Source organism: Chelonia mydas, chromosome 3 (assembly GCF_015237465.2).
Source record: "Chelonia mydas isolate rCheMyd1 chromosome 3, rCheMyd1.pri.v2, whole genome shotgun sequence".
In the NCBI taxonomy this organism is placed as follows: domain Eukaryota; kingdom Metazoa; phylum Chordata; order Testudines; family Cheloniidae; genus Chelonia; species Chelonia mydas.
Genome location: NC_057851.1, coordinates 99213312 through 99236932, shown reverse-complemented (window position 1 = coordinate 99236932; position 23621 = coordinate 99213312). Strand labels below are relative to the sequence as shown.

The following is a 23621-nucleotide window of genomic DNA, read 5'->3' as shown; positions in this document are numbered from 1 at the left end:
GAGCTATATTTCATATTTTTAGTTTCAGATACAAGAACTATACATTTATACAAATAGGATGACCACACTCAGTAGATTATAAGCTTTGTAATGATACCTTATAAGAGACCTTCTGCATGAAGCATATTCCAGTTATATTATATTCACACTCATAAGCATATTTTCATAACATCATATGGAGTGCACTGTCACAGATGGTATCCTGGAAAGCAGTGACTCTGAAAAGGATTCAGGGGTCATAGTGGGCAAACAACTGAACATGAGCTCACAGAGTGATGCTTTGCCAAAAAGGGCTAATGCAATCCATGGATATATATATAAGTAGGGGAGTAATAAGTAGGGGTACGGAGGTGATTTTATCTCTGTATACAGCATTGGTGAGACCAATGCTGGAATACTGCATAAAGCTCCAGTGTCCAAATTTTTGTTAAAAAATTGGAGATGGAGCAGAGAAGAGCCACAAAAATGATTTGAGGACTGGAGAGAATTCCTTATAGTGAGAGATTTAAAGAGCTCCATCTGTTTAATTTATCAAAAAGAAGACTGAGCGGTGACTTGATGACAATGTCTAAGTACCTTCACAGTGAAAGAATACTGGGTACTACAGGGGTCTTTAATCCAGTGAAGAAAAGACACAACAAGAACCAATGGCTGGAAGCTGAAGCCAGACAAATTCAAATTAGAAATAAGGGACCAATTTTTAACAGTGAGGGTGATTAGCCATTGGAACACATTGCCAAGGAAAGGGGCGGATTCTCCGTCCCTTGATGTTGTCAAGTCAAGACTGGATGCCTCTCTGGAAGGTATGCTTTAGCTAAACACAAGTTATGGACCTCAATATAGGCATAACTGGGTGTCATTTAATGGCCTGTGATCTACAGGAAGACAGACTCAAAGAGCTAATGTCCCTTCTGGCCTTAAAGTCTGTGAATCTATGCATCTAGAAAGGAACACAAACCTGATTGAATTTGTATGTACCTATTTACTGCATTTCTACAGCAAATGTGACAATGGCATTTTATGGGAATCACTGCTTTCTTTATACTGAAACTTCTCATGCAGCTTTAAGGCTTTTCTTTCTATATTGTGTCCTGTCATAAAAAATCAATTTAACCCCCCCCCCCCTGCAATGGCATAAGTCATCCAAAGGCTTTTTTCCAGAATAATATCATCTAACCTGATGCTTTGATAACTAAACAAGAACAGCATTTTTTAAATGACTCAGGTCCCCCCTTCTTTGTATACTGAGGTGGTCCAAATGTAAAACAAGCGCTATCAGCATCATCCTATTGCCTTTTGGTACTTTGTGCCCGGAGCCTTCCTCCCATCCCTGATAGGATTGTTTGTGCACTGCTGCTCCTTCCTGTGCATCTCTCTCTTGCTCTCTCTCTCTCTTTCTCCCTCTCTCTCTGCTGTTGCTGAACTGCAGCTCCCACTGGAACTTGCACAATCAAAAACAGCTCTTGTCTCATACACCAGTGAATCACATCACCTGAAGAAGAAGAGGAGCAAAAAGAATGCACTAGCCTGGTTGCTTATAGAACACGAGGAGCACATCCAGAGGAAAGGCAAGGATTTATGTGAGACCCACTTAGCCGGAGCTTTGCTGCCTGCGGTTTGTGGGCTGTCACTGGATTTTATAGGAGTTTACGTTTATGCGTTTGAGGAATGTTTAAGCACAGCTGATCGCCTATTGCACCCGAAAGCTGGCAGAGGCTGCTGCTGCTGCTGCTGCAGTAGCTGTTGCAGCAGGATGAATGTGTGACAGATCGTCGCCTGGGCACTGCTTGTGAATCTCCAGTCCTACTCGGGCTTCATTAACTGTCTGGAGAAGAGATACTGAGGATCACAGATGCACTAACTAAGCAGGTGCCACACTGGATCTATCACTGTGTACTCCTTATTGTGGAAAATGGTCAACAAAGACATGAATGGATTCCCAGTCAAGAAGTGCTCAGCCTTTCAATTTTTTAAAAAGAGGGTAAGGCTTTTCTTTTGGTTGTTCTTTCTTTTACATGCCATTGTAAGGGGGAGTCCTTGGAGGAGGAAAGTGTTTTAGTCACAATGTCCTACTGTAAGTGGACGCATGAACTGCGAGTTTTACTATACACCAAGAGCCATGAAATTGTACACAAAGGGGGGGATCGAATGATGTAAGCAATGTTTGCTGTGGAACGTATATCTCAATCGCAGCTGTACCACAGAGCTTGACGTAATAGAACTGGATATTCAGAACAGAATAAAACACTCTGAATCAGAGTCCAGGGATGTTGCAGCATCTCTCACTCTCTGCCTCCCTCCCCCCCACACCCACTTATGGGTTTGACTTGCTCTACACCTTTCATTCACTAGTCTGAAGTGCTGCATTACGCTCTTCATTCATCACTGTGAATAAAGATGCTCAGGTGCTCAGCAGAATCTGTCAGTCTATAATTTGCCACATAGCCACAGCCTGTATTTACCTTCAAGGCAGGAGGAAAGTATCAGATAGTTTGCAGATCTACGGGACACCTGTCACTTAAATCTCTTGATTTTTTTCCTCTTCTCTTTTGGTTAGTATGGCAGAATGATTGCAGCTCATTTCTTAGGTGGAAAGCTGCAGGGTGCTGTATTTGACTGTTACTGTCCTCTTGAAAATGTACGTCTTAAGCTTCGCATCACTACTTTAACAGCATTCATTGTGTTTCCCTTACTCTTTAGGAACACAGTAATGCTCACGCTCCATTCAACTCTGCTTATGGCAATAAAGTCATTTCCATGGGCAACAAGAATAGAGTTTCTGAATAGACCTGGGCAGAGAGGGAGCAAAGATGCTAAGCATCAGAGACAGGCTGACAGCAGGAACTGGAGAGGAGTTACTGAATGATTAAAAATATAAGCTCTCACTTTAAAGAAATGGAGTAGAACTAGATAAACTGCTCCATTCATTCTTTCCCATTCATTCTCTCTCTGTGTTATGGTCACTCCATTTAACCCTCCCATCAAAGACAGCGAAGCCTTTCCCAACCACTGAACTATGAGCAGAGACCAACAAATTCAAAGTGCATCAAATGGCAAAATTTAAAGGGCAGAACTGGAAAAAATACAAGCAGTTTGTCATGGAAAGGCTCATTTGGAGAAAACATATCTTTGTTCACATTTGTTATTATTATTAATGATTATTTGTATTGTATTGAGAAATTGTAGATACGGTGCTAGGCACTGTACAAACACAGTCTACAAAAAAAGTCTGTGTCCTAAAGAGTTTAAACGCTAAGTAAATTATTTTTCATTCATTTACATTTCATACATTTCTCATTAGTAAGGCTTTCCTGGGATCCAAAGCTTCCAAAAGGTCTATAGATAAAAACAAGTATATTATTAAAGTGGGGGGGGGGCGGGAAATCACTTGCAGTTCATATTTGAGTTAAACACGGCCAGGTTGTCTCCTATTTCCCTGTACAGTAATAAGACTATTTAATGTGGGAAGCTTCTGCATCTACAGTCTATGAGGTGGGAGAATTGTCTTTGCAGGATGAACTTATTGCTTCCTGATCTTCAATAAAATTCCCTTAGGAGGAGTTTTTTTTTTTTTTTTATGACTGTTGTATCTGTAGAAAATATCCCAGTGAGAGTCTCAGAAAAATGGAATGACAGAAAATTTTCATTGTCAATAACTGAGTGTTTCAATTTATCAGGTTTTATATTTGATACTACTGGTACAAAGCCAGATGAGGGCTTTTTAAAAATCAGTAAAACTAATTTAAAATAACAAAGGTAGAAAACTCCATCATTTTCATCGATATGTAAATGTACTCATTGAACTGTCTGTTAACCACATCATTCCCCATTCACAAAAAGCCCAGCACACAAATATCACTTACAAAGTGCCTGCGTCAGTCCTTGAATGAGATGCAGTACAAGGGGAGAAAGCTGCCTGTTCTTAATGTGAATGTGTTGTTGAGAATGATGCAGGCTTACAGCAAATTACCTGCTGCTGTTATGCTGAACTGGCTAAACATACTGTATTTGACTAGCTGGGAGATTGTTAGAGGCAGAGCCAATTCTGTGCCAAACTGGTGTTCTGGACCCATCCTCGGAAATCCACCAAAGAATGGCAAGGGAAAAATACATGAGACATCTGGGGAAGCCTATGGGTTAAGTTCATTGAATCAAACATGATATCCTGTTTTTTTCTTATTTATTATTGTTGGGATTTCAGTAGCATCTGGACTGGAGGACCCTCATTGCAAATAATCTAGATCTCTACCCAGAACACAAACCAGAGAGTTTTAAAGATTAGGAGAGCTATGGAATACAGGTGACTGGTCAGCTATTCAACATAGAAAATTTTCTAACTTATTTAGAGACAAAATTAACTTTGACTGACCAACTCTCCCATGGTACCAGTACTTTCAAGTTAGGCACTATGTTTCTGAACTTTCTAGAAACCCTGTTGTGTATAAAAAGAGAACTTTAATAGCAGCAATGGCTTCTGGGCAAGTAGGAAACAAAAAAAAACCCTAATTGGTATCAATCTTTGCAGACAACTTTCATAAATTAAAAATTTTCCATACATGACATGCTATGAAAAAGACCCAGATAGACACATTACCCCAGAGAAATGGGATTTGATCTGGAAAAGATGACCAGCAACCTCATAAAGCATGATAAAAGCAAATTTTCTTTAAGATACTGTTTCAATAGTACCTCACACCAGTCAGGTTAAGAATATATAGAGACTGAGTGGGGATAAATGTTGGAAAAATTGTGGTGAAAGAGGAGATTTTATGCATATATGATGGATATGTCCAGTCATTAGAGAGTATTTGCAATCTGTAACCAAATAACACCAATTGCTGGATATTTATTACCAAATGCTCCTTTAGTAATCCTCCTGGGACTTCCCAGAGGAAATGGTCACACAAAAGAAAATGAAGAATTAAAATCTCATCTGCTATGGCTATTGATAGCCTCTCATTGGAAAAAGAAAAATAGCCCAACCGTAGAGAAATGGTTAAAAAAAAAAAGGCGATTGTTATGGAAAAATCAGCACCTCAATTCCATCCATAGCAAAATAGACAGAGGACAGATAGATACTTAGATGTTTGATTACCTTTTATTCAATAATCAGAAAAAAGAAAAAGAAAAAGAAAAAGAAAAAAAGAAAAGGGACACTAAACTATCTAAATTACTACATGCCACAAGGGGCCACAACAGTGGTTCCCTTAACCCACCCAGCAATATTGTTAATCTTTCCAGCTATACTCTTAGCCCAGCAGAAGAATCTGTCCTATCTTGGGGCCTCTCCTTCTGCCCCTCCACCCCCACGAACATGATACAGTTCTGTGGTGACCTAGAATCCTATATTCGACGTCCCCGACTCAAGGAATATTTCCAACATACCTCTGAACAACATACTAATCCACAGAGACCTCCCTACCAACACTACAAAAAGAAGGATTCTAGGTGGACTCCTCCTGAAGGTCGAGACCGCAGACTGGACTTCTACATAGAATGCTTCCGCCGACGTGCACGGGCTGAAATTGTGGAAAAGCAGCATCACTTGCCCCATAACCTCAGCCGTGCGGAACACAATGCCATCCACAGCCTCAGAAACAACTCTGACATCATAATCAAAAAGGCTGACAAAGGAGGTGCTGTCGTCATCATGAATAGGTCGGAATACGAACAAGAGGCTGCTAGGCCGCTCTCCAACACCACTTTCTACAAGCCATTACCCTCTGATCCCACTGAGGGTTACCAAAAGAATTTACAGCATTTGCTCAAGAAAATCCCTGAAAAAGCACAAGAACAAATCCGTACAGACACACCCTTGCAACCCTGACCTGGGGTATTCTATCTGCTACCCAAGATCCATAAACCTGGAAATCCTGGACACCCCATCATCTCAGGCATTGGCACCCTGACAGCAGGATTGTCTGGCTATGTAGACTCCCTCCTCAGGCCCTACGCTACCAGCAGTCCCAGCTATCTTAAAGATACCACTGACTTCCTAAGGAAACTACAATCCATTGGTGATCTTCCTGAAAACACCATCCTAGCCACTCTGGATGTAGAAGTCCTCTGCACTTTATACTTTGCTCTGACATACCCATGCACTGGCTGTTTCTGTCAGAGACATGATATGCAGTTAGGTGGGCCACTGGTTTGGTTTGGTAAGGCAATGCCTATACCACTAAAGAACATCCATTCTTCTCAATACTGACAACATCTTAACTTTTATAAACATAAAGACTTAACAATATTCAGTTCCTGGTGGAAGGTGTGATCCCTTTTATGCTTCAGAACCTAGCAGAATAACAAATAGAATTTGATTCTATCATTTGATAAGGTCATTGCATATTGAAAACTACAAATAAACTATTGAAATTCACCTGGCAGGCCTCCCAGGAGAGACACATTATCCTTCTTCTTATTTACATCTGCCTAAATTGCTACCAGATGGTTTCAATAAGGGCTGGTTTGGGGTATTTGCATTGCTTTCCTCCCCTACCCTTGCCACCTTTTCTGTGAAAAGACTTTGGACAACATCTTAGGACATGTGATCTCATGAAATAACGTAACATGACGTGTAACAAACCAAACAAACAAAAAATGAAGTTTATAGTTGTGCAAATGCTTAACTATCCATCCCAATTAATTATAGGCTGATGATACTGTAAGCTCAGCAAACCCATTACTTTAGAAACAAGAGCAAATGCACATTTATTCAAGATGTGAGGAAGATAAATGAATGATAAATGAAACAGGAAAGTCGCTATCCTAAAGAGAGAGCTATCTAGGGAATGTTTTATAATGGAAGTTTATGGCATGAATTCAGGATTGGTGGCTCTGAAATCTCATAAGGGAAACCATATCTATCATCCTTTTTCACTGAGAAAATTTTACATTAATTAATAATTTACATCAAGCCAAAGAGACTTCTCAGAAGGAAAGAAAAATCCCAGCTTCGTGTTTATATGAACTTTTCAAACTGGTATTTATGCAAACTGTGCATTTCTCATTTCGAGGCAGATATTTTGCCTCACAACACACTGATGGCTTTCTCTGCACACAAGCCAGAAGGGCTAAACCACAAGCAGCAGCATACATGAAACTGACAGCTGAGCCTAAGATATAGCTCGGGGAGCAGGCTGCTGATGAGGCTGCAGAATTACCTACATGCCTCTTTGCTAACTATCGCCAGTATTTGGGATTTCAGTAATTGGGCAGCACCAAAGGCTGTAGCATAAATAGTTACAACAGATTTCATGTGAACTAGTGTTTCTTCGGACAAATTCTGCCAAGAGGACCCCGCTTCTGGTACTCCACGTTCACAGATCTAGGAATCGGTTCCAAGATTAGGCTCTTTAAGATGATTGTGCTTCTACTATTGAAAAAATAAATAAGATCTGAAGCTGAATGTGTCTTAGAAAATGCCAACTCTACAGGACAGCTGCCCATTTTCTTAATTGCTTGGGCCAGTGTAATAAAAGTAAGTAAAGTTTTAAGCAGCTTTCCAGAGAAGATGATCTGGCTGACTGCAAGCCAGATAAGATGTCACTGAAAATCTCTTTCCCATCTCACTTTTTCTGCCTCGACACCTCAGAGGTGCTGAGCATCTGGAACTGGAACCGACATCGGCTGGAGCTGCGAGTGCTCAGTCCCTCTCAGGATCAAGTCCAAATATCTAAGTCTGGCACACCGCAGCTACTGCAGGCACTGTATGTACTAAACAAATGGGACTAGATAAATCAGAACCAAAATATGTTTGAGACAGGCTATTAACTAACCTTTCCTTCAGACAAACAAGCCTGTTTATTAGACACAATGGACCAAATCCTGAAGTCAGTGAGAGATTTGTCTGAATGAGAAGTGAGTAGCAAGTAGGACAACATTTCATGAGGCAGAACCGGTCAGGTTAGGGCCAGGATGGGTTTTTAAGGCTGCTGCTTAATGTAAAGAATGGAGGTTTTCCAGAGGTAGGGGAAAGGATTTTAAGAGGTTTGAGAGATAACAACTCAAGAGAAAAAGCAGAGCAGGAAAGAAAAAAAGAGAGTATCAGAGCAAAAGGGAGAGTGAGAGAAGAAAGAATACAAGAGGGGGAAGCTTCAGTCTCCTTTTTCTATCTCCATCTTCCCTTCCTTCTCCTCCTTCTTCCTCGTTCAGAGCTCTTCATAGTTATTCTACCATTTCGAGACCTCATTGTACATGAATACCAATGGAATAACGATGAGGTGCAGATTTCTTTGATTTCTTCAAGAACCTGCTTTGGTTCTTTCCTTTGAAGACCAGATTAGATATTTCTTGGATCTGAATAGCACCTTGGTCTCCTTCTCTTTCATGTCACGGGACTTACTGAGGAGGATATGTATCTAGGGAGGTGGTGGTCATGAGATGTCTATGTCTTCTGCCAATAGATATAACTCTTTAAAAGGTCATAGAGCCTGGGACAAAATTCTTGGAGTAGCTCTTTCCTTAACATAATGATATCATTGCTATCACAACTCATCTCAACACGGTCGGCACTGGCTGCAAACCAGGGCAACATGTGACTCTCCAAACAAGTTCTGGATGGGGAGAACAAAGTGAGAGAGCTCTGATCTCTAGCAGCTTGTGTCAGAAGAGGTGGTGCAAACCATGGCACTGCTTCAGATGGAAAACAGGCAGCAACATCTGATCCCCTGAAAAAATCAATGTGATTCCCCTGCCACACTGTGAAAGTGATAAGTAATCTGCAGGAGCTGGTGAGAGCTAAGGGTTTGTAGTACCTTGATGCATATACTCCTCCATAGGTCGGTATTAAGTTTAGTTTTATTGGAGGATAGAAGCCAAGCCATTCAGTCAGATTGGTTGGAGGTTGGGTCTCTGGGGACAAGAGTCAGGGAACTCATACAAAGGGGGAAACTTTCATCCGTCTGACTAGTAGGATCAAACACGCTCTGACGCCAGGGAGAAAGGCCTTGCCAGAGCACATGGAAGGAAAGCAAACACATAAGTAGAAAGCTTCTGCAAATGGGAAAACTGTGTTGATTAAAAACAACGCTACAGCAAATTAAAACCAAACAAAAATCTCCCCAAAGGACTAATATTAAAATGTGCCAAACAGGCGAGAAAATTCAAATGAATAATAGAAAGGCTTTTATTAAATAATTATGTTTTTATTTTTACTGTATGTGTATACAGTTCACACATCATACAGTGGCAGGTGCATCTCACCATGTAAAGAGTCTATGTAACACAACATTGAGTGAAAATGTCTGCAGCTTTAACTTTAAAATGAGTCCATGGAAGGCTTTTCATTTTTGAATGTAAGATGCTAAATAAGAGAAGACCAGTGATGGCCCACACATGGGCTATTATAGTGTCTGAGATTGGCACTGCTGACCAGCAGAAGATATGGCCATGAAGGGAAGGTAAAGACCTTTCCAGTCAGGGGCTGTGATGTTGGAACTCTCTCCTCCTTGCCTATTCACTGTAGCACATTTCTAGTTTTCTTCAGGACAGGGCTCAGGACATTTTTAAATTGATTCCTACACTGGGTCTCAGGCAATCTGTGTTCTCTTCCTGGTTCTGCCACTGATCTGTTGTATGATCCTGGGCAAGTCATTTAACATAAGAGTGGCCATACTGGGTTAGACTAAAGGTCCATCTACCCCAGTATTCTGTCTTCTGACAATGGCCAATGCCAGCTGTCCCAGAGGGAATGAACAGAACAGGTAATCATCAACTGATCCATCCCCTGTTGCCCATTTGCAGTTTCTAGCACAGAGGCTAGGGACACCTTCCCTGCCCATCCTGGCTAATAGCCATTGACGGACCTATCCTCCATGAATTTATCTAGTTCTTTTTTGAACCCTGTTATAGTCTTGGCCTTCACAACATCCTCTGGCAAAGAGTTCCACAGGTTGACAGTGTGTTGTGTGAAGAAATGCTTCCTTTTGTTTGTTTTAAATCTGTTGCCTATTAATTTCATTTGGTGACCCCTAGTTCTTGAATCAAAGGGATAGTCATGTTAGTTTGTATCCACAAAAACAACGAGGAGTCCGGTGGCACCTTAAAGACTAACAGATTTATTGGGGCATAAGCTTTCAAAAGCTTATGTCCCAATAAATCTGTTAGTCTTTCAGGTGCCACCGGACTCCTCCTAGTTCTTGTGTTATGAGAAGAAGTTAATAACACTTCCTTATTTACTTTCTACACACTAGTCATGATTTTATAGACTTCTATCATAACTCCCCTTAGTCGTCTCTTTTCCAAGCTGAAAAGTCCCAGTCTTATTAATCTCTCCTTATGTGGCAGCCGTTCCATACCCCTAATCATTTTTATTGCCCTTTTCTGAACCTTTTCCAATGCCAATATATCTTTTTTGAGTTGGGGCGACCACATCCGCACGCAGTATTCAAGATGTGGGCGTACCATGGATTTATATAGCGGCAGTATGATATTTTCTGTTTTATTATCTATCCCTTTCTTAATGATGCCCAAGATTCTGTTTGCTTTTTTGATTGCTGCTGCACAGTGAGTGGATGTTTTCAGAGAACAATCCACAATGACTCCAAGATCTCTTTCTTGAGTGGTAACAGCTAATTTAGACCCCATCATTTTATATGTGTAGTTGGGATTATGTTTTCCAATGTGGATTACTTGGCATTTATCAACATTGAATTTCATCTGCCATTTTGTTGCCCTGTCACCCAGTTTTCTGAGATTCTTTTGTAGCTCTTCGTAGACTCTGTCCCTCAGTTTCCTTTCCCAAGCTTTGTCTGCCTAGACTGGAAGCTCTTTAGGGCAAGTATTGTCTCTTACTATGTGTCTGTACAATGTCTGACACAATGGGGCCCCAATCTTGATGGGAGCTTATAATAATAAAAAATTTGGTTGCGGGGTTGGGGGGGGGGTGAGAGAGAGAGAGATCTGGTGGGTTTGGGAGGAAGTGCTAGCTATGTTCTTTTTATTTCACTTTCTGCTTTGGATTTATATTAATTAGCCTCTTTTGCCTCATTCATTAGTTATTGTGTATTAATTTTTGTTGAGGCACTAAGAGGCCTTCAAATTGTGGCAGAGAGAAAAACAAACGATTATTATTAAGCCACATTCCAAAGTTGAGGAGCAGCTGGCAGATTCTTAAATAGGCTGGAAAGGGCTGTTCTTTAAGGGGCAGATATTTCAAAAGGTCTCAGCACATTGAAAATCTGGCCTAAAAATCTGTTAAACCTTATGAGCAATCCCAGAACTAGAGAAAGAAAAGATGGCTCTTTCTGTATCCTTCTGGTACTAATATGGCCTCACATTTGTCTAATGAAAGAATGGAAAGCTTTAACAAGCCTAATGGTAACTAAGTTGTAATAGTTTAAAATGGGAATTCAATTAATGATAAGTAATTGGTAGATTTTATACTGATAATGTAAATGGCTTTTCATGAAGCCATTATGCTTGGCTGAATCACCCAAATCTTTGGGTCCATCTTTCCTGTACAATTAATGATCAGTTTAAAAAAAAAGTCACCAAAGGAAAGAAAATTAATAGTTCACCCTAGATTTGGTAAAATGGGCTGGCCTGGCTGGAGTTTTGGACTGAATCTCTGTGTTGAGACAGTCACAGCAGGACTGTTGCTACACATTAGAACAAAATCACTACTGGATTTCTCTGTATGGAAGTTTTTTGACTAGTACCTAGACTGCACAACTGTGATCAGTGCAAAGAAAAGGAAGCTGAACAGAAAGATAATAAGAAAGTAAGGTGGAGGGAGGACACACTGTGGTATTAAAAAAAACTATAATAAAGTTAAAGACACTGCTGCAACTGAAGATACATGGTTGGTAGAATGCCCAGTGTTAGGAACTTTAGGACCTGCAGCTAATAATTATGAACTGTGGTGTATTTCTTGTTTAAACTTTCAGAAAATTGCCTTCCCCTATAAGAATCCTTGAAATTAAAGGTTGTGTCGAATATTTAAATAATAAAAATGATTATGATAATAATCATTCAGTATATGGTGCTCAAAAAAATCACCTCTCCCCTTTAAATACAGGCAAGATCTCCATTAAATGTAGGGGTAAATTCACCCACAAAAGGCCTGATCCAAAAACCATTGACATCACTAGCAGCTTATCCACTGACTTTAAAGTGCTTTGGATCAGATACTTAAGATTATCACCTATATGCCATTGTCAGAATGTACCTCTAAATCATTTTTCCAAATGTGTTTCAATCTCACTCCTCCATTCTGTTGGCACTGCCAGAACCAAACTGGCTGACTGTGTAATCCATGATCTGATGCAATTGCATGGAGCCTTGGAATTGTGTTGATAGATAGATTTTAAATGCATTTATTTTGCCTGAAACCTGCGTTAATAACTACTCACACAAAGTCAGAATTTGCCTTGACGAATGAGCTCAAAGGAAATGCAGAAAAAGCACCTATAAAATGCTAACTAGTACTGAGCAAGCACGTAACAATGGGGTAAAATGGGGGATTATCCTACCTGTATGTGAAGAGCACCCCAGTAAATCTTTTCAGGTAATTTAGCACTTTTTTAACTCCTGTGCATAAAATCAAAGGAATGCCAGTAATCAGCTATTTTCAGAACCAACCCCCTTTGCTATACATGCTAACAAGCCTGAGGTGAGATCAGGAACAAGCCTTTAAAGAACTCTAGGTCTGGGTTTATTTTATATGGGAGTTGGATATATTTTATAATCTCTGCCACTCCACAGGCAGATGTTCCCCTCCATAATGACACATGCTGAATTAATTTACTCAGGTGCTCACTTTCATCTCAACCAAATCCTTTTAAATTAATCCAAGCTGATTTAAAAGATGAGCAAAGGGAAAGGAAGGTGTAAAGCGAGCTTCTTTTCTTTAGAGCCAGGTTGTTTCAGATTTCACTTTCCGGCCTGCTCAGAATTCTCTCTCTCTCTCTCTCTCTCTCTCTCTCTCATATTAAGGAGGACTTGGGCTTTGTTTTCAAAGGATTTGTTCTTGAACCAGAGAAGAGCACTAATCAGCAGGTTCACATGCTTATTCAGTAACCTTGTTCCCAGAGGGATATGAAGCAAATGAATTGGTTTCCCTAAGGATTGAGGCCAGGGTAACTGTACTCCCTTGCTGTTCATCATCAGGCAAGTGCTCTGACTTTATTGCTGAAAAGGTATTTGGTTTCACGGTAATTTAAAAGAACTGAACAATGCTGATGCTTCCATTCTCTCCGTGGAAGTAGGGCTTTTGATCCATCCACTACTTATATTTCTTCAGTAGCTTCTCTACCAAGTTCATAGTCCCTGGTGTTGCTGCTCTTTTACAGCCATGTTACCAGCCTCCCCAAGCAACGGCGCTCCGCACAGGGACCTACATGTGGTTGGGGAAAAAGAATTTTACCCTTGACCTGGAGCCAGGGCATAGCACCGCTGAGTCACCCCACTGTGGCCGCTGCTGCCAGCTCCTGGGCTTCATTGGAGTGATGTTGAGTTACACCAGCTAAGGATTTGGCCAACATTGTACCTAACTTGCACCTACAAACTAAAATATGTGCATGGCATGAGACGCAAGTGCGCCTCTACCCCCTCCATGGCCATGAAGTTTCCCCCGCTGCAGCAGAACCAGCATGGTTCCACTGTGCAGGAATGGAGTGAGATTTGTGAAGCCTGCAAAGGGACGGCACCTTCTTATAAGTCACAGAGCCCAGCTCCATGGGGATTCCTCTTGTGTTGTCACCTGGCGGTCAGCCCTGGGAGAAGAGCAGGAACAGTGTCGACGGATTCGCCACCAACCCAGCCATTGACTCCTATAGTATAGGAGTAGCAGCTGCAGTGCAGCATTTCAGATGTTCCATGGTGGGGGCTGGGGAATTCCTTCCACGGAGAATTTCACTGCACAGCCTGGCTAGCTGAACTGCACAGGATCTGGGCCAAAATAGGTAACTGTTCTCTTTCAAACCTCCGTTCACTTCTCTTCCTGCCCCAAACAATAGGATGATTTTTCATACTCTATGGTATGTGCAGCAATTCCTGAGCACAATGGAGTGAGTTCAGTATGGGGCTTATATTGGACTCCGAGCTTTGTTTGAACACTGCACTTGTTCACATGTAATGTGTTCGGTGAGGATAATTTACACACTGGTCTCATTGCCTCTGGGCTCGAGGATGCTAGGTGGAAAGGAGACTCAGAAACATTTGTGAAAAGTTTTTTTTGTGGTTGTTTTCAAAGTAATATTTCATGTAGTGTGTCACTTAAGTGCCTCCCCCAGAGCAGGGTCCCTATCATTACCAAGCCTCTCTGTGAAGTAGGAAGCCAATCGTCAGTGCAAGCCTCAGGAGAGAGATTCTCAATTCATTACCCTGGACCTATCTTTTAGCTGGTACATTTCAGTTTGACAGTGGTTCCTCAGTGCATAATAGCAGGGGTTCCCATGCACTTGGGGGAGATGGGCTATGACTACAGTTTTGATAACAGGATTCTAAGAGTTGATTTATGTTGTTAGATGCTTCCTTTAACACACTTAATGCTGGTTCCTTCTTGAGGCTGTGGCCTATACAATACACTCTTCTCTAGTCCTCTCAAAAGGGAAATATTTTTCTTTTTAGATCCATATGCTTCTTTATTCCATATGCCTTTGTTTCTTCTATTCCACTTCAATTTAGAATGGATTATTGAGGGAGCAAAGGTGATTCCTGTGGGATCTCTTAGCATAAATGAATTTATTCTTTTCTATTTAAGATTCATTAAGAAACTTTGAGGGGAAAAATACATATGAAACATTTTGAGACTGGATGGTCCATTCTCTGGCCATCCAGGATATTTTGTGTCTAAACTGTATTATCTGTCCATTTTGGATTATAAACTTCATTGGATAAGAACCAGGCCTGCCTCTCTTCTTGTACAGCTCTGAACACCCCGACAGTGCTCCATAAATAAAATATGTAAACAAATCATTTTCTGCCCACTCATGTTTCTTCTGTTCTTCTTGATTTCCCCCCTTTAATGTTTAACTCCTGGTCCCACCCAGTTAAACAGGTTGTGCATTGAGTAGGGCCATGGAGGTCCAGGGAACAGACTGTTCCTTCCCAGGCTTCGGAGTCCCAGGTTGGTTGGTGGATCCATGTAGCTCTTGATACCAAGTTCTCTGAGGTGAATGGCAGGACTCGCATTAACTTTGGTAAGGCCCCTAGGGTAAAGTCAATGGGACGTAAGCACCTAAGTCCCATAGTGACCTTTGAAAATAGGAATGGACTTAGGATCCTAAGTCACTTGTGTGCTTTTGAAAATGGTACCGTTAGTTACAAGCTCCCTTCCCAAATCAACAACAATAAGTTTAAGTATGAGGTTTGATTTCCTTTGTTTCATTGACTTCACTTGCATAACTGAAAGCTATCCAATCCTTTTAAAAACCTGGGTAACTTGTCTGTCTCAATCATTTCCTCCGCCTCTTTCCCTCTTTGCTGTTTTGTTTGTTTCAGCTAAATAACTCTTTTGGCAAAGTGGGCCGCTGCTTTCCTATTTCCTTCACACATTGACATGGAGTAAAATACTATTTGAAGACCATGAGGACTGTGAAATCATTCAGCTGCCAAATTGAAATCACATATGTCTGCCTACCAGCAGGGTTTTCAATGAGAGGATATTCTTCCCTGATGTAATACACATTGTTTAACTTAATCAACCTTGACCTTCTAAAATGTTGGCTTGCTAAGAAGAAAAAAAAATTGTTAGCACCAATGACGTTTACCGAAACGACTTTGGAAATTTTGTTTGCACAGATAGAAAAAAGCTGAGCATGTGGAATAAGGGAGTCAAAACAAGCTGCCTCAGGGCTGGTCTACATTACACAGTTAGGTCGACCTAAGGCGGCTTCTGTCAACCTAATTATGTCAGTGACTAAACTACAGCCTTCCTCCTGCTGCTAGAAGTGCCGTACTACACTGACGTAATAACTCCACCTCCATGAGAGGCGAAAGGTTTATGTCGGTGTAATTAGGATGAGGCAGTGTCTGCGTGGACCTTATGTTACTTACATCAACTGTCTTGTCAATTTCATGGCAGAAGTCATGAAATTGACAAGAAAGCCCAGCTCCCCTGGAGAGCCAGGCAGCTGGACCCTGCTCCCCTCTGGGAGCTGGAGTGAGGGCCCAGAGGGGAGCTGAAGCTCAGGTGGCTTCAGACCTGTTCCCAGCTGGGAGCTTGGGTGAGAAGCCCAAGCAGCCTCCTCACCCGCTCGCTGCCTGGAGCCAGCCAGCCTTGTCAATTTCGTGGCAACTGGCCCCAACTCCCTGGTGGTGAGAAGCCCTGGGCAGCTTTCCCCAGCTCCCAGTGAGGAACAGGGAGGTGAGAAGCCCTGGGTAGCTTCTCCCTTCTCCCGGCGGGGAACAGGGAGCGGGTGGGGAGCAGCCTGCCAGGAGCCCGGGAGCCTGTGGGGCAGCCAGGCTCCCGGCAGGGAGCTTCCAGCAGAGCTGACAGACCGGGTTCTCAGTTCCCCACACTGCCCTCTTTGGTTGGTGGAAGCGCTCCTGGCGAGGACACACATCACTGAACCAAGGAGGGTAGCACCACTGCAGTAATTATTGCGGTGACAGTAATTTGACCTAATATAGATCAACTTACATTTGTAGTGTAGACATAGGCACCGACTCCACGCATGTTCCAGGGCTGGAGCACCCACGGAAAAAAAATAGTGGGTGCTTAGCACCCACTGGCAGCCAGCTCCCCTCCTCCCTCTCCCACCCCCCCCAACCCCCTGAGCCTCCTGTCTACCAGCAGCCCTGACGGTCAGCTCCTCTCCCTCCCTCCCAGCTCCTCCAGCCCGCCGCGAACAGCTGTTCTGCGGCATGCAGGAGGTGCTGGAGCAGAGGGGGGAGGCGCTGGAATGGGGCACACTCAGGGGAGGGGGAAGAACTGGGTGGAAAGAGGCAGGGTGGGGTGGAGCAGGGGCAGGAAGAGGTGGGGTGGGATGGGGGCTTCAGGTAAGGAGGGTTGGGGGCAGGGCCTGGGGTGGAGCGGAGGGGTGAGCACCCCCGGGGCCCAGAGGAAGGTGGCACCTGTGAGTGTAGACATACCCTAAGTCACAGGCATCCCAAAACCAACAGACTAAACATATGGGAGACTCCAGCCCTGAAGCTGATGAGTCATTGTCGGTCGCTTCCACTTCAGCTTGTGTTTCCAAAACAAAGATTTTTATTTTAATAGTCCTGAAAGCATATGCAGGCCCATTGAGAATAAAAATGCTCAGCAGTATACTTACTGTGGTTTGTGACCATGCCCTTGAAAAAATACCAGCCTAAGAAGAAGGAATATCATGTAAACTGAAGAAGTCTTTGTTGTTATCGTATTTTATGTGTGTGTGTGTGTGTGCATGTTGTATCTGTTGCTACACTCTTGCCGAAGACTTTTTTTTTTAAAGGAAGGACTGTTAATGAGTGATAGCATGTAATGTGGCTTTTCTCCTATTAACTTGTTTTTTGTCCACTTAGCCGTCTTTAATGAGCAGCTCTCTCAAAGGGATATAGTTAAAGTGTGAAGAAAAACAACTTGTTGAACCGTTTATTGATATACCAGGCAGCTTAGAGAGGTGTGAAAGAAAGTCTTTACGTTTCACTACTTGAAGCATCTATTTTACAGGTTATGTCATTTTGGAGGGACAGGGGGCAGAGAGGATTCTTGTTATCTGTTGAGTCCTTGGTATACCAAAAGTCAGCATTTTGGTGGGAGTCAAAACAGAATTAAAATTCAGAGCAGACAAAAATGTGACTAGAAAGTATTAATATATATTCCATTGTTCTGGGAATGCACATAAGGTCACATCAAGCTCTGTATCAAGAAATACCTCAAACACTACCTCTCCCTTTCGTATCTACCAGCCTCCAGGCAGATAGATTTCTTCACAAACGTGAAAAGGATGTCATGCTCATGATTCTTAACCATCCAACAAATTCAAACCTAATAAAGTCAACTTATTAAATAGTTTCAGCCTCTCTGCACGCAAGTTTTGGGGGAAGGTTGTGCTGTGGAAGTGTCTTTACAAATTGTTCAGACTCATAAATGCTTTTCTGCAGTGATAGGTAAATCTCAAATGGTCCCTGCACCCATGAGTTCACACCTGTCAGCACACATGTTGGAAATAGTTAAGAAAAAGATAGTGAATGATCTTCAGAAAATTAATCTTCTTTGGTTTTATATGACATTGCCAAGCAAATCAATTTAACTTTTCCTAAACAAAATACTGAAAGGTACTGTAGAAGAAGCCTTATGGTCAGTATATCTCAGAGCATTCTTATCAGCTCAGCAGCAAGGGTGATTAGCAATTGGAACAAAGTACCAAGGGAAGTGGTGAATACTCCATCTCTTGCTGTCTTCAGAGCAAAGCTGGATGCCTTTCCAGGAGATATTCTTTAGCCAAACACAGTTTATTTGGCTAAACACAGGAGTAAATGAGTGAAATTTTATAGCCTGTGATATACAGAAGATCAGATTACATGATCTAATAGTCCCTTCCAGCTTTAAAGTGTATGAATCATTATGATGATATAAATGCCTGATCTTGTATAACAAATCTATCCTTTGCAGTTTTGGAGAGCAAGAGAAGCAGCATTAGGTTCAAACTAGGAGAACACCCAAAATGTCCTTTGTGCGTCTCATTATGACAACACTTTTCATCTAACAGCGAACGATTGGACTTAAATGATGTTTGATACTGTATCTCACAATTCATCATGTTCTGCATGCATTATTACATAATACAGCAGCAAGTATTATTATACTGCAATTATATTTTATCTTGAAGTGCTATTTCAACCAAAACTATTGAAGGATGCAAAACATGATTTGTTGCAAGTGATAATCTGAAGAATGAATTTCAAAAGGAAAAAATACAGTGATAAATGTATATTGAAAAATATGAATCAACCACCTTTGCAACCCCTCACTTCCAAGCATTTCTTGGCTTCAGCTAGAGTATCTGGGCCTATATGTCCACACAATTACATAGTTATTATAGGTTTCAGAGTGGTGGCCGTGTTAGTCTGCATCAGCAAAAAGAACGAGGAGTACTTGTGGAACCTTAGAGAATAACAAATTTATTTGAGCATAAGCTTTCGTGGGCTAAAACCCACTTCATCGGATGCATGCAGTGGAAAATACAGTAGGAAGGTATATATACACCCAGAGAACATGAAAAAATGGGTGTTGCCATACAGTTAAGATGAGCTATTATCAGCAGGAGAAAAAAAACTAGGTGACTACTAGAAGGCTTCCTAAGTTTGGGCACTTTTGGTTCCTTCAGCTTCTTGAAGTCACCGACTACAGGACAGGCCCAACAAAGAAAGTAATAGAACACCACTAGCCGTCACCTTCAGCCCCCAACTAAAACCTCTCCGGGGCATCATCAAGGATCTACAACCTATCCTGAAGGACGACCCATCACTCTTACAGATCTTGGGAGACAGGCCAGTCCTTGCTTACAGAGCGTCCCCCAACCTGAAGCAAATACTCACCAGCAACCACACACCACACAACAAAACCACTAACCCAGGAACCTATCCTTGCAACAAAGCCCGTTGCCAACTCTGTCCACATATCTATTCAGGGGACACCATCATAGGACCTAATCACATCAGCCACACTATCAGAGACTCGTTCACCTGCACATCTACCAATGTGATATATGCCATCATGTGCCAGCAATGCCCCTCTGCCATGTACATTGGCCAAACTGGACAGTCTCTTCGCAAAAGAATAAATGGACACAAATCAGATTTCAAGAATTATAACATTCAAAAACCAGTCGGAGAACACTTCAATCTCCCTGGTCACTCAATTATGGACCTAAAAGTGGCAATACTACAAGAAAAAAACGTCAAAAACAGACTCCAATGAGAAACTGCTGAATTGGAATTAATTTGCAAACTGGACACCAGTTTGAATAAAGGCTTGAATAGAGACTGGGAGTGGATGTGTCATTACACAAAGTAAAGTTATTTCCCCATGTTTATTTTTCCCCCTACTGTTACTCACACCTTCTTGTCAACTGTTGGAAATGGGCCATCCTGATGATCACTACAAAAGGTTTTTTTTTCTCCTGCTGATAATAGCTCACCTTAACTGTATGGCAACACCCATTTTTTCATGTTCTCTGTATATATATATCTATCTTCCTACTGTATTTTCCACTGCATGATGAAGTGGGTTTTAGCCCACGAAAGCTTATGCTCAAATAAATTTGTGACTCTAAGGTGTCACAAGTATTCCTCAGTTATTATAGATTGCTGTGGGATCTTTGTATGAAAGATGCTGTATGAGTGGTAGTTATTATTACAGGCAGGACTTTAGGAGTGCCCAGAAGAATAGAGGTTAAAATGAATATTATGTAGGTACAATGCTCTGCTCATATAACACAGAATAAGAAAGAATATACAAACAACCTAGGACCCTATACAAAGGATCTGGGGTTGTGGTGTTCATGTTGTCTTTATTAGATCTAGATTTAAAGCAATTTGTAACTTGGTAGCCTGGAAAGATTAGGCTAGCGCACATACATAATACAGACTGTTTTGTTTTGTTTTGCCTTTCAGATAATACACATAGAGAGGGTATCTGCAGCAACAGTGTTATATATCAATATGGACAATGAATCTATTGTATTTTCTCCTACAGAAGCAAGTCCTGTCAGTGCTTGCTATTGATCCAAGAAACTCTTACCTGATTACTAAAGTTTAGTTAGGTTTCAGAGTAGCAGCCGTGTTAGTCTGTATTCGCAAAAAGAAAAGGAGTACTTGTGGCACCTCAGAGACTAACAAATTTATTTGAGCATAAGCTTTTGTGAACTACAGCTCACTTCATTGGATGCATTCAGTGGAAAATACAGTGGGAAGATTTATATACACAGAGAACATGAAACAATGGGTGTTACCATACATACTGTAACCAGACTGATCACTTAAGGTGAGCTATTACCAGCAGGAGAGCTGGGGGGCGGGGGGATAAACATGGAGAAATAGTTTTACTTTGTGTAATGACCCATCCACTCCCAGTCTCTATTCAAGCCTAAGTTAATTGTATTCAGTTTGCAAATTAATTCCAATTCAGCAGTCTCTCGTTGGAGTCTGTTTTTGAAGTTTTTTTGTTGAAGTATTGCCACTTTTAGGTCTGTAATCGAGTGACCAGAGAGATTGAAGTGTTCTCCAACTGGTTTTTGAATGTTATAATTTTTGACGTCTGATTTGTGTTTAGTTTAGTTAGTTATTTATTCAGTGAGACAAGAACCCACTGAGACAATCACTTTTTTTCAAGGAGAATGTGAAAAAAGCTTTGAGCGGGTACTTTGTATGCTTACATTTCAGACAAATTAGCAGCTCAGCAAGAAGACCGCTGAAGTCAGTAGAACCAGAAGAGTACTATATCTAGATGAACCTAAGGCACTAATGCTTTGTCCTGCACCATTGTCCTGCACCATTCAAGTCAATGAGAATTTTCCCATTGACTTGACTGGAAGCTGCATCAACCCTAAGAGCAAAGCACTGAAGTGTGTCACTATTATTTATTGTTAGTTTTATTACTGTAACATCTAAGTGTAAAGCTCTTCATTGTGCCTTAAACTCATGCTTCAGTGGTTTACTGAATAGGAAATTACTTAAACCCATGCTTAAAGCTAGGTGTGGGTTTTAGTGTTTTGCTGAATCAGACCCTAGAATAGTAATATATCTTGCACTTTTCTTATATACATAGCTACCTTTTTGACCTTACATTCAAATAATTTTATATATAGATATAAAGTAACATGATATGCTACTTCTTAAACTTTTCAAATATATTTGATTTCTGCCTTGGCTGAGCTCCATAAACTCCTTAATGCCAAAACATTGAAAAAAATCAGTTAAACATCTTGTTCTGAATTAAAAACATGCAATGGATGTCTTCACATTTACACTACAACATGGCCTGGGGTTGCCCAGAGTGATTAGACAAAATGGAACAGATCTTCAACTAGAGTAAATCAGCGTCACTTCACTGACCTCAATGGAGCGATGGTGATTTATACCGGTAGAGGATCTGACCCAATAGCTCTAGGGCAATTTACAACTATTTCAAACTATTTGCTAGGCACCAGCCCGTCTACCTGGAAATAGATCACAGGTAATATTTTCAAAAGAGGAACAGTAATTAATGAAAAGAGGATTGAACAAATCCAGGCCCTGTGGTTCAACACTAGCTCTCACATTTTTCAGCAGATTCTATGCTGTGAAGGGGACACCAAAGCATCTCAAAAGGAAACCCTCACTTGCATTTAGGTAATCCACATATACCTTCATGTTTTAATAAAACAATAAATTTTAGTAAATTATTATTAATCATATTTACTTATGACAGTAGTACCTAGAGGCCACAATCAAAACAAGGGCCCTATTTCACTGAGGAAACTCCTGCAAAGAGACGTCCCCTACCCTTTAGAGCTAATAGACAAGATAGACAAAGGATTGGAGGGGAAACAGAGCTTGAAAGAGGTGAAATAACTTGCCCAAGGTGCTACAGGAGCGCAGTGGCAGAGTCAGCTGTAGAATTCTAAGTCTCCTGATCCCTAGCCCATTGTACAAAATGCCTCCCATAACACCTCGTTTGCCTGCATCTCTCAACCCAGTTGACATGAGATATATGTTTTCCCCCAAACATGCTCTCTCTCACATGCATATCATTTCCTGATGCATATTTGGAAGGCCCAATTTTTAATGAATCTGAGCCATGTTAACAATACTCCTGGCCTGAATAGAAATGCTGGTGTCAAGGTTCCTTCCCCACTCTGAACTCTAGGGTACAGATGTGGGGACCAGCATGAAAGACCCCCTAAGCTTATTTTTACCAGCTTAGGTTAAAAACTTCCCCAAGGTACAAACTTTGCCTTGTCCTTGAACCCTATGCTGCCACTACCAAGGGTGTTAAACAAAGAACAGTGAAAGAGACCACTTGGAGACGTCTTCCCCCAAAATATCCCCCCAAGCCTTACACCCCCTTTCCTGGGGAAGGCTTGATAAAAATCCTCACCAATTTGTACAGGTGAACACAGACCCAAACCCTTGGATCTTAAGAACAATGAAAAAGCAATCAGGTTCTTAAAACAAGACTTTTAATTAAAGAAAAGGTAAAAGAATCACCTCTGTAAAATTAGGATGGTAAATACCTTACAGGGTAATCAGATTCAAAACAGAGAATCCCTCTAGGCAAAACCTTAAGTTACAAAAAGATACAAAAACAGGAATATACATTCCATTCAGCACAATTTATTTTATCAGCCATTTAAATAAAAGGAAATCTAATGCATTTCTAGCTAGATTACTTACTAACTTTTTAAGGAGTTCTGAGCTGCATTCCTGATCTGGTCCAGCAAAAGCATCACCCAAACAGACAAACCCTTTGTTCCGCTCCCTCCAACTTTGAAAGTATCTTGTCTCCTCATTGGTCATATTGGTCAGGTGCCAGCGAGGTTATCCTAGCTTCTTAACCCTTTAGAGGTGAAAGGGTTTTGCCTCTGGCCAGGAGGGATTTTATAGCACTGGGGACAGAAAAGTGGTGACCCTTCCCTTTTTTATGTAGGGCAGCTGGACTCTACAGTTGGGCCTCAGCCCACTTTTTGTAATGCAGCCACAGAGAATGGCAC

General features: G+C 41.4%; 1 protein-coding gene and 1 long non-coding RNA gene across 2 annotated transcripts in view; one reads left to right on the top strand and one right to left on the bottom strand.

Annotated features, from left to right (window-relative positions):
* The window catches only part of LOC114019092, a 169176-nt gene that overhangs the window by 80837 nt on the left and 64718 nt on the right, over positions 1-23621 (bottom strand). The gene's annotated exons all lie outside the window — the stretch shown is intronic.
* LOC114019090 overlaps positions 1375-23621 on the top strand; it is a 92211-nt gene continuing 69964 nt past the window's right edge. The window contains exon 1 of the mRNA XM_027820544.3: positions 1375-1981. Within this exon, the coding sequence (XP_027676345.2) occupies positions 1913-1981 (69 nt within the window). The 5' untranslated portion in view covers positions 1375-1912. The remainder of the gene's footprint in view (positions 1982-23621) is intronic.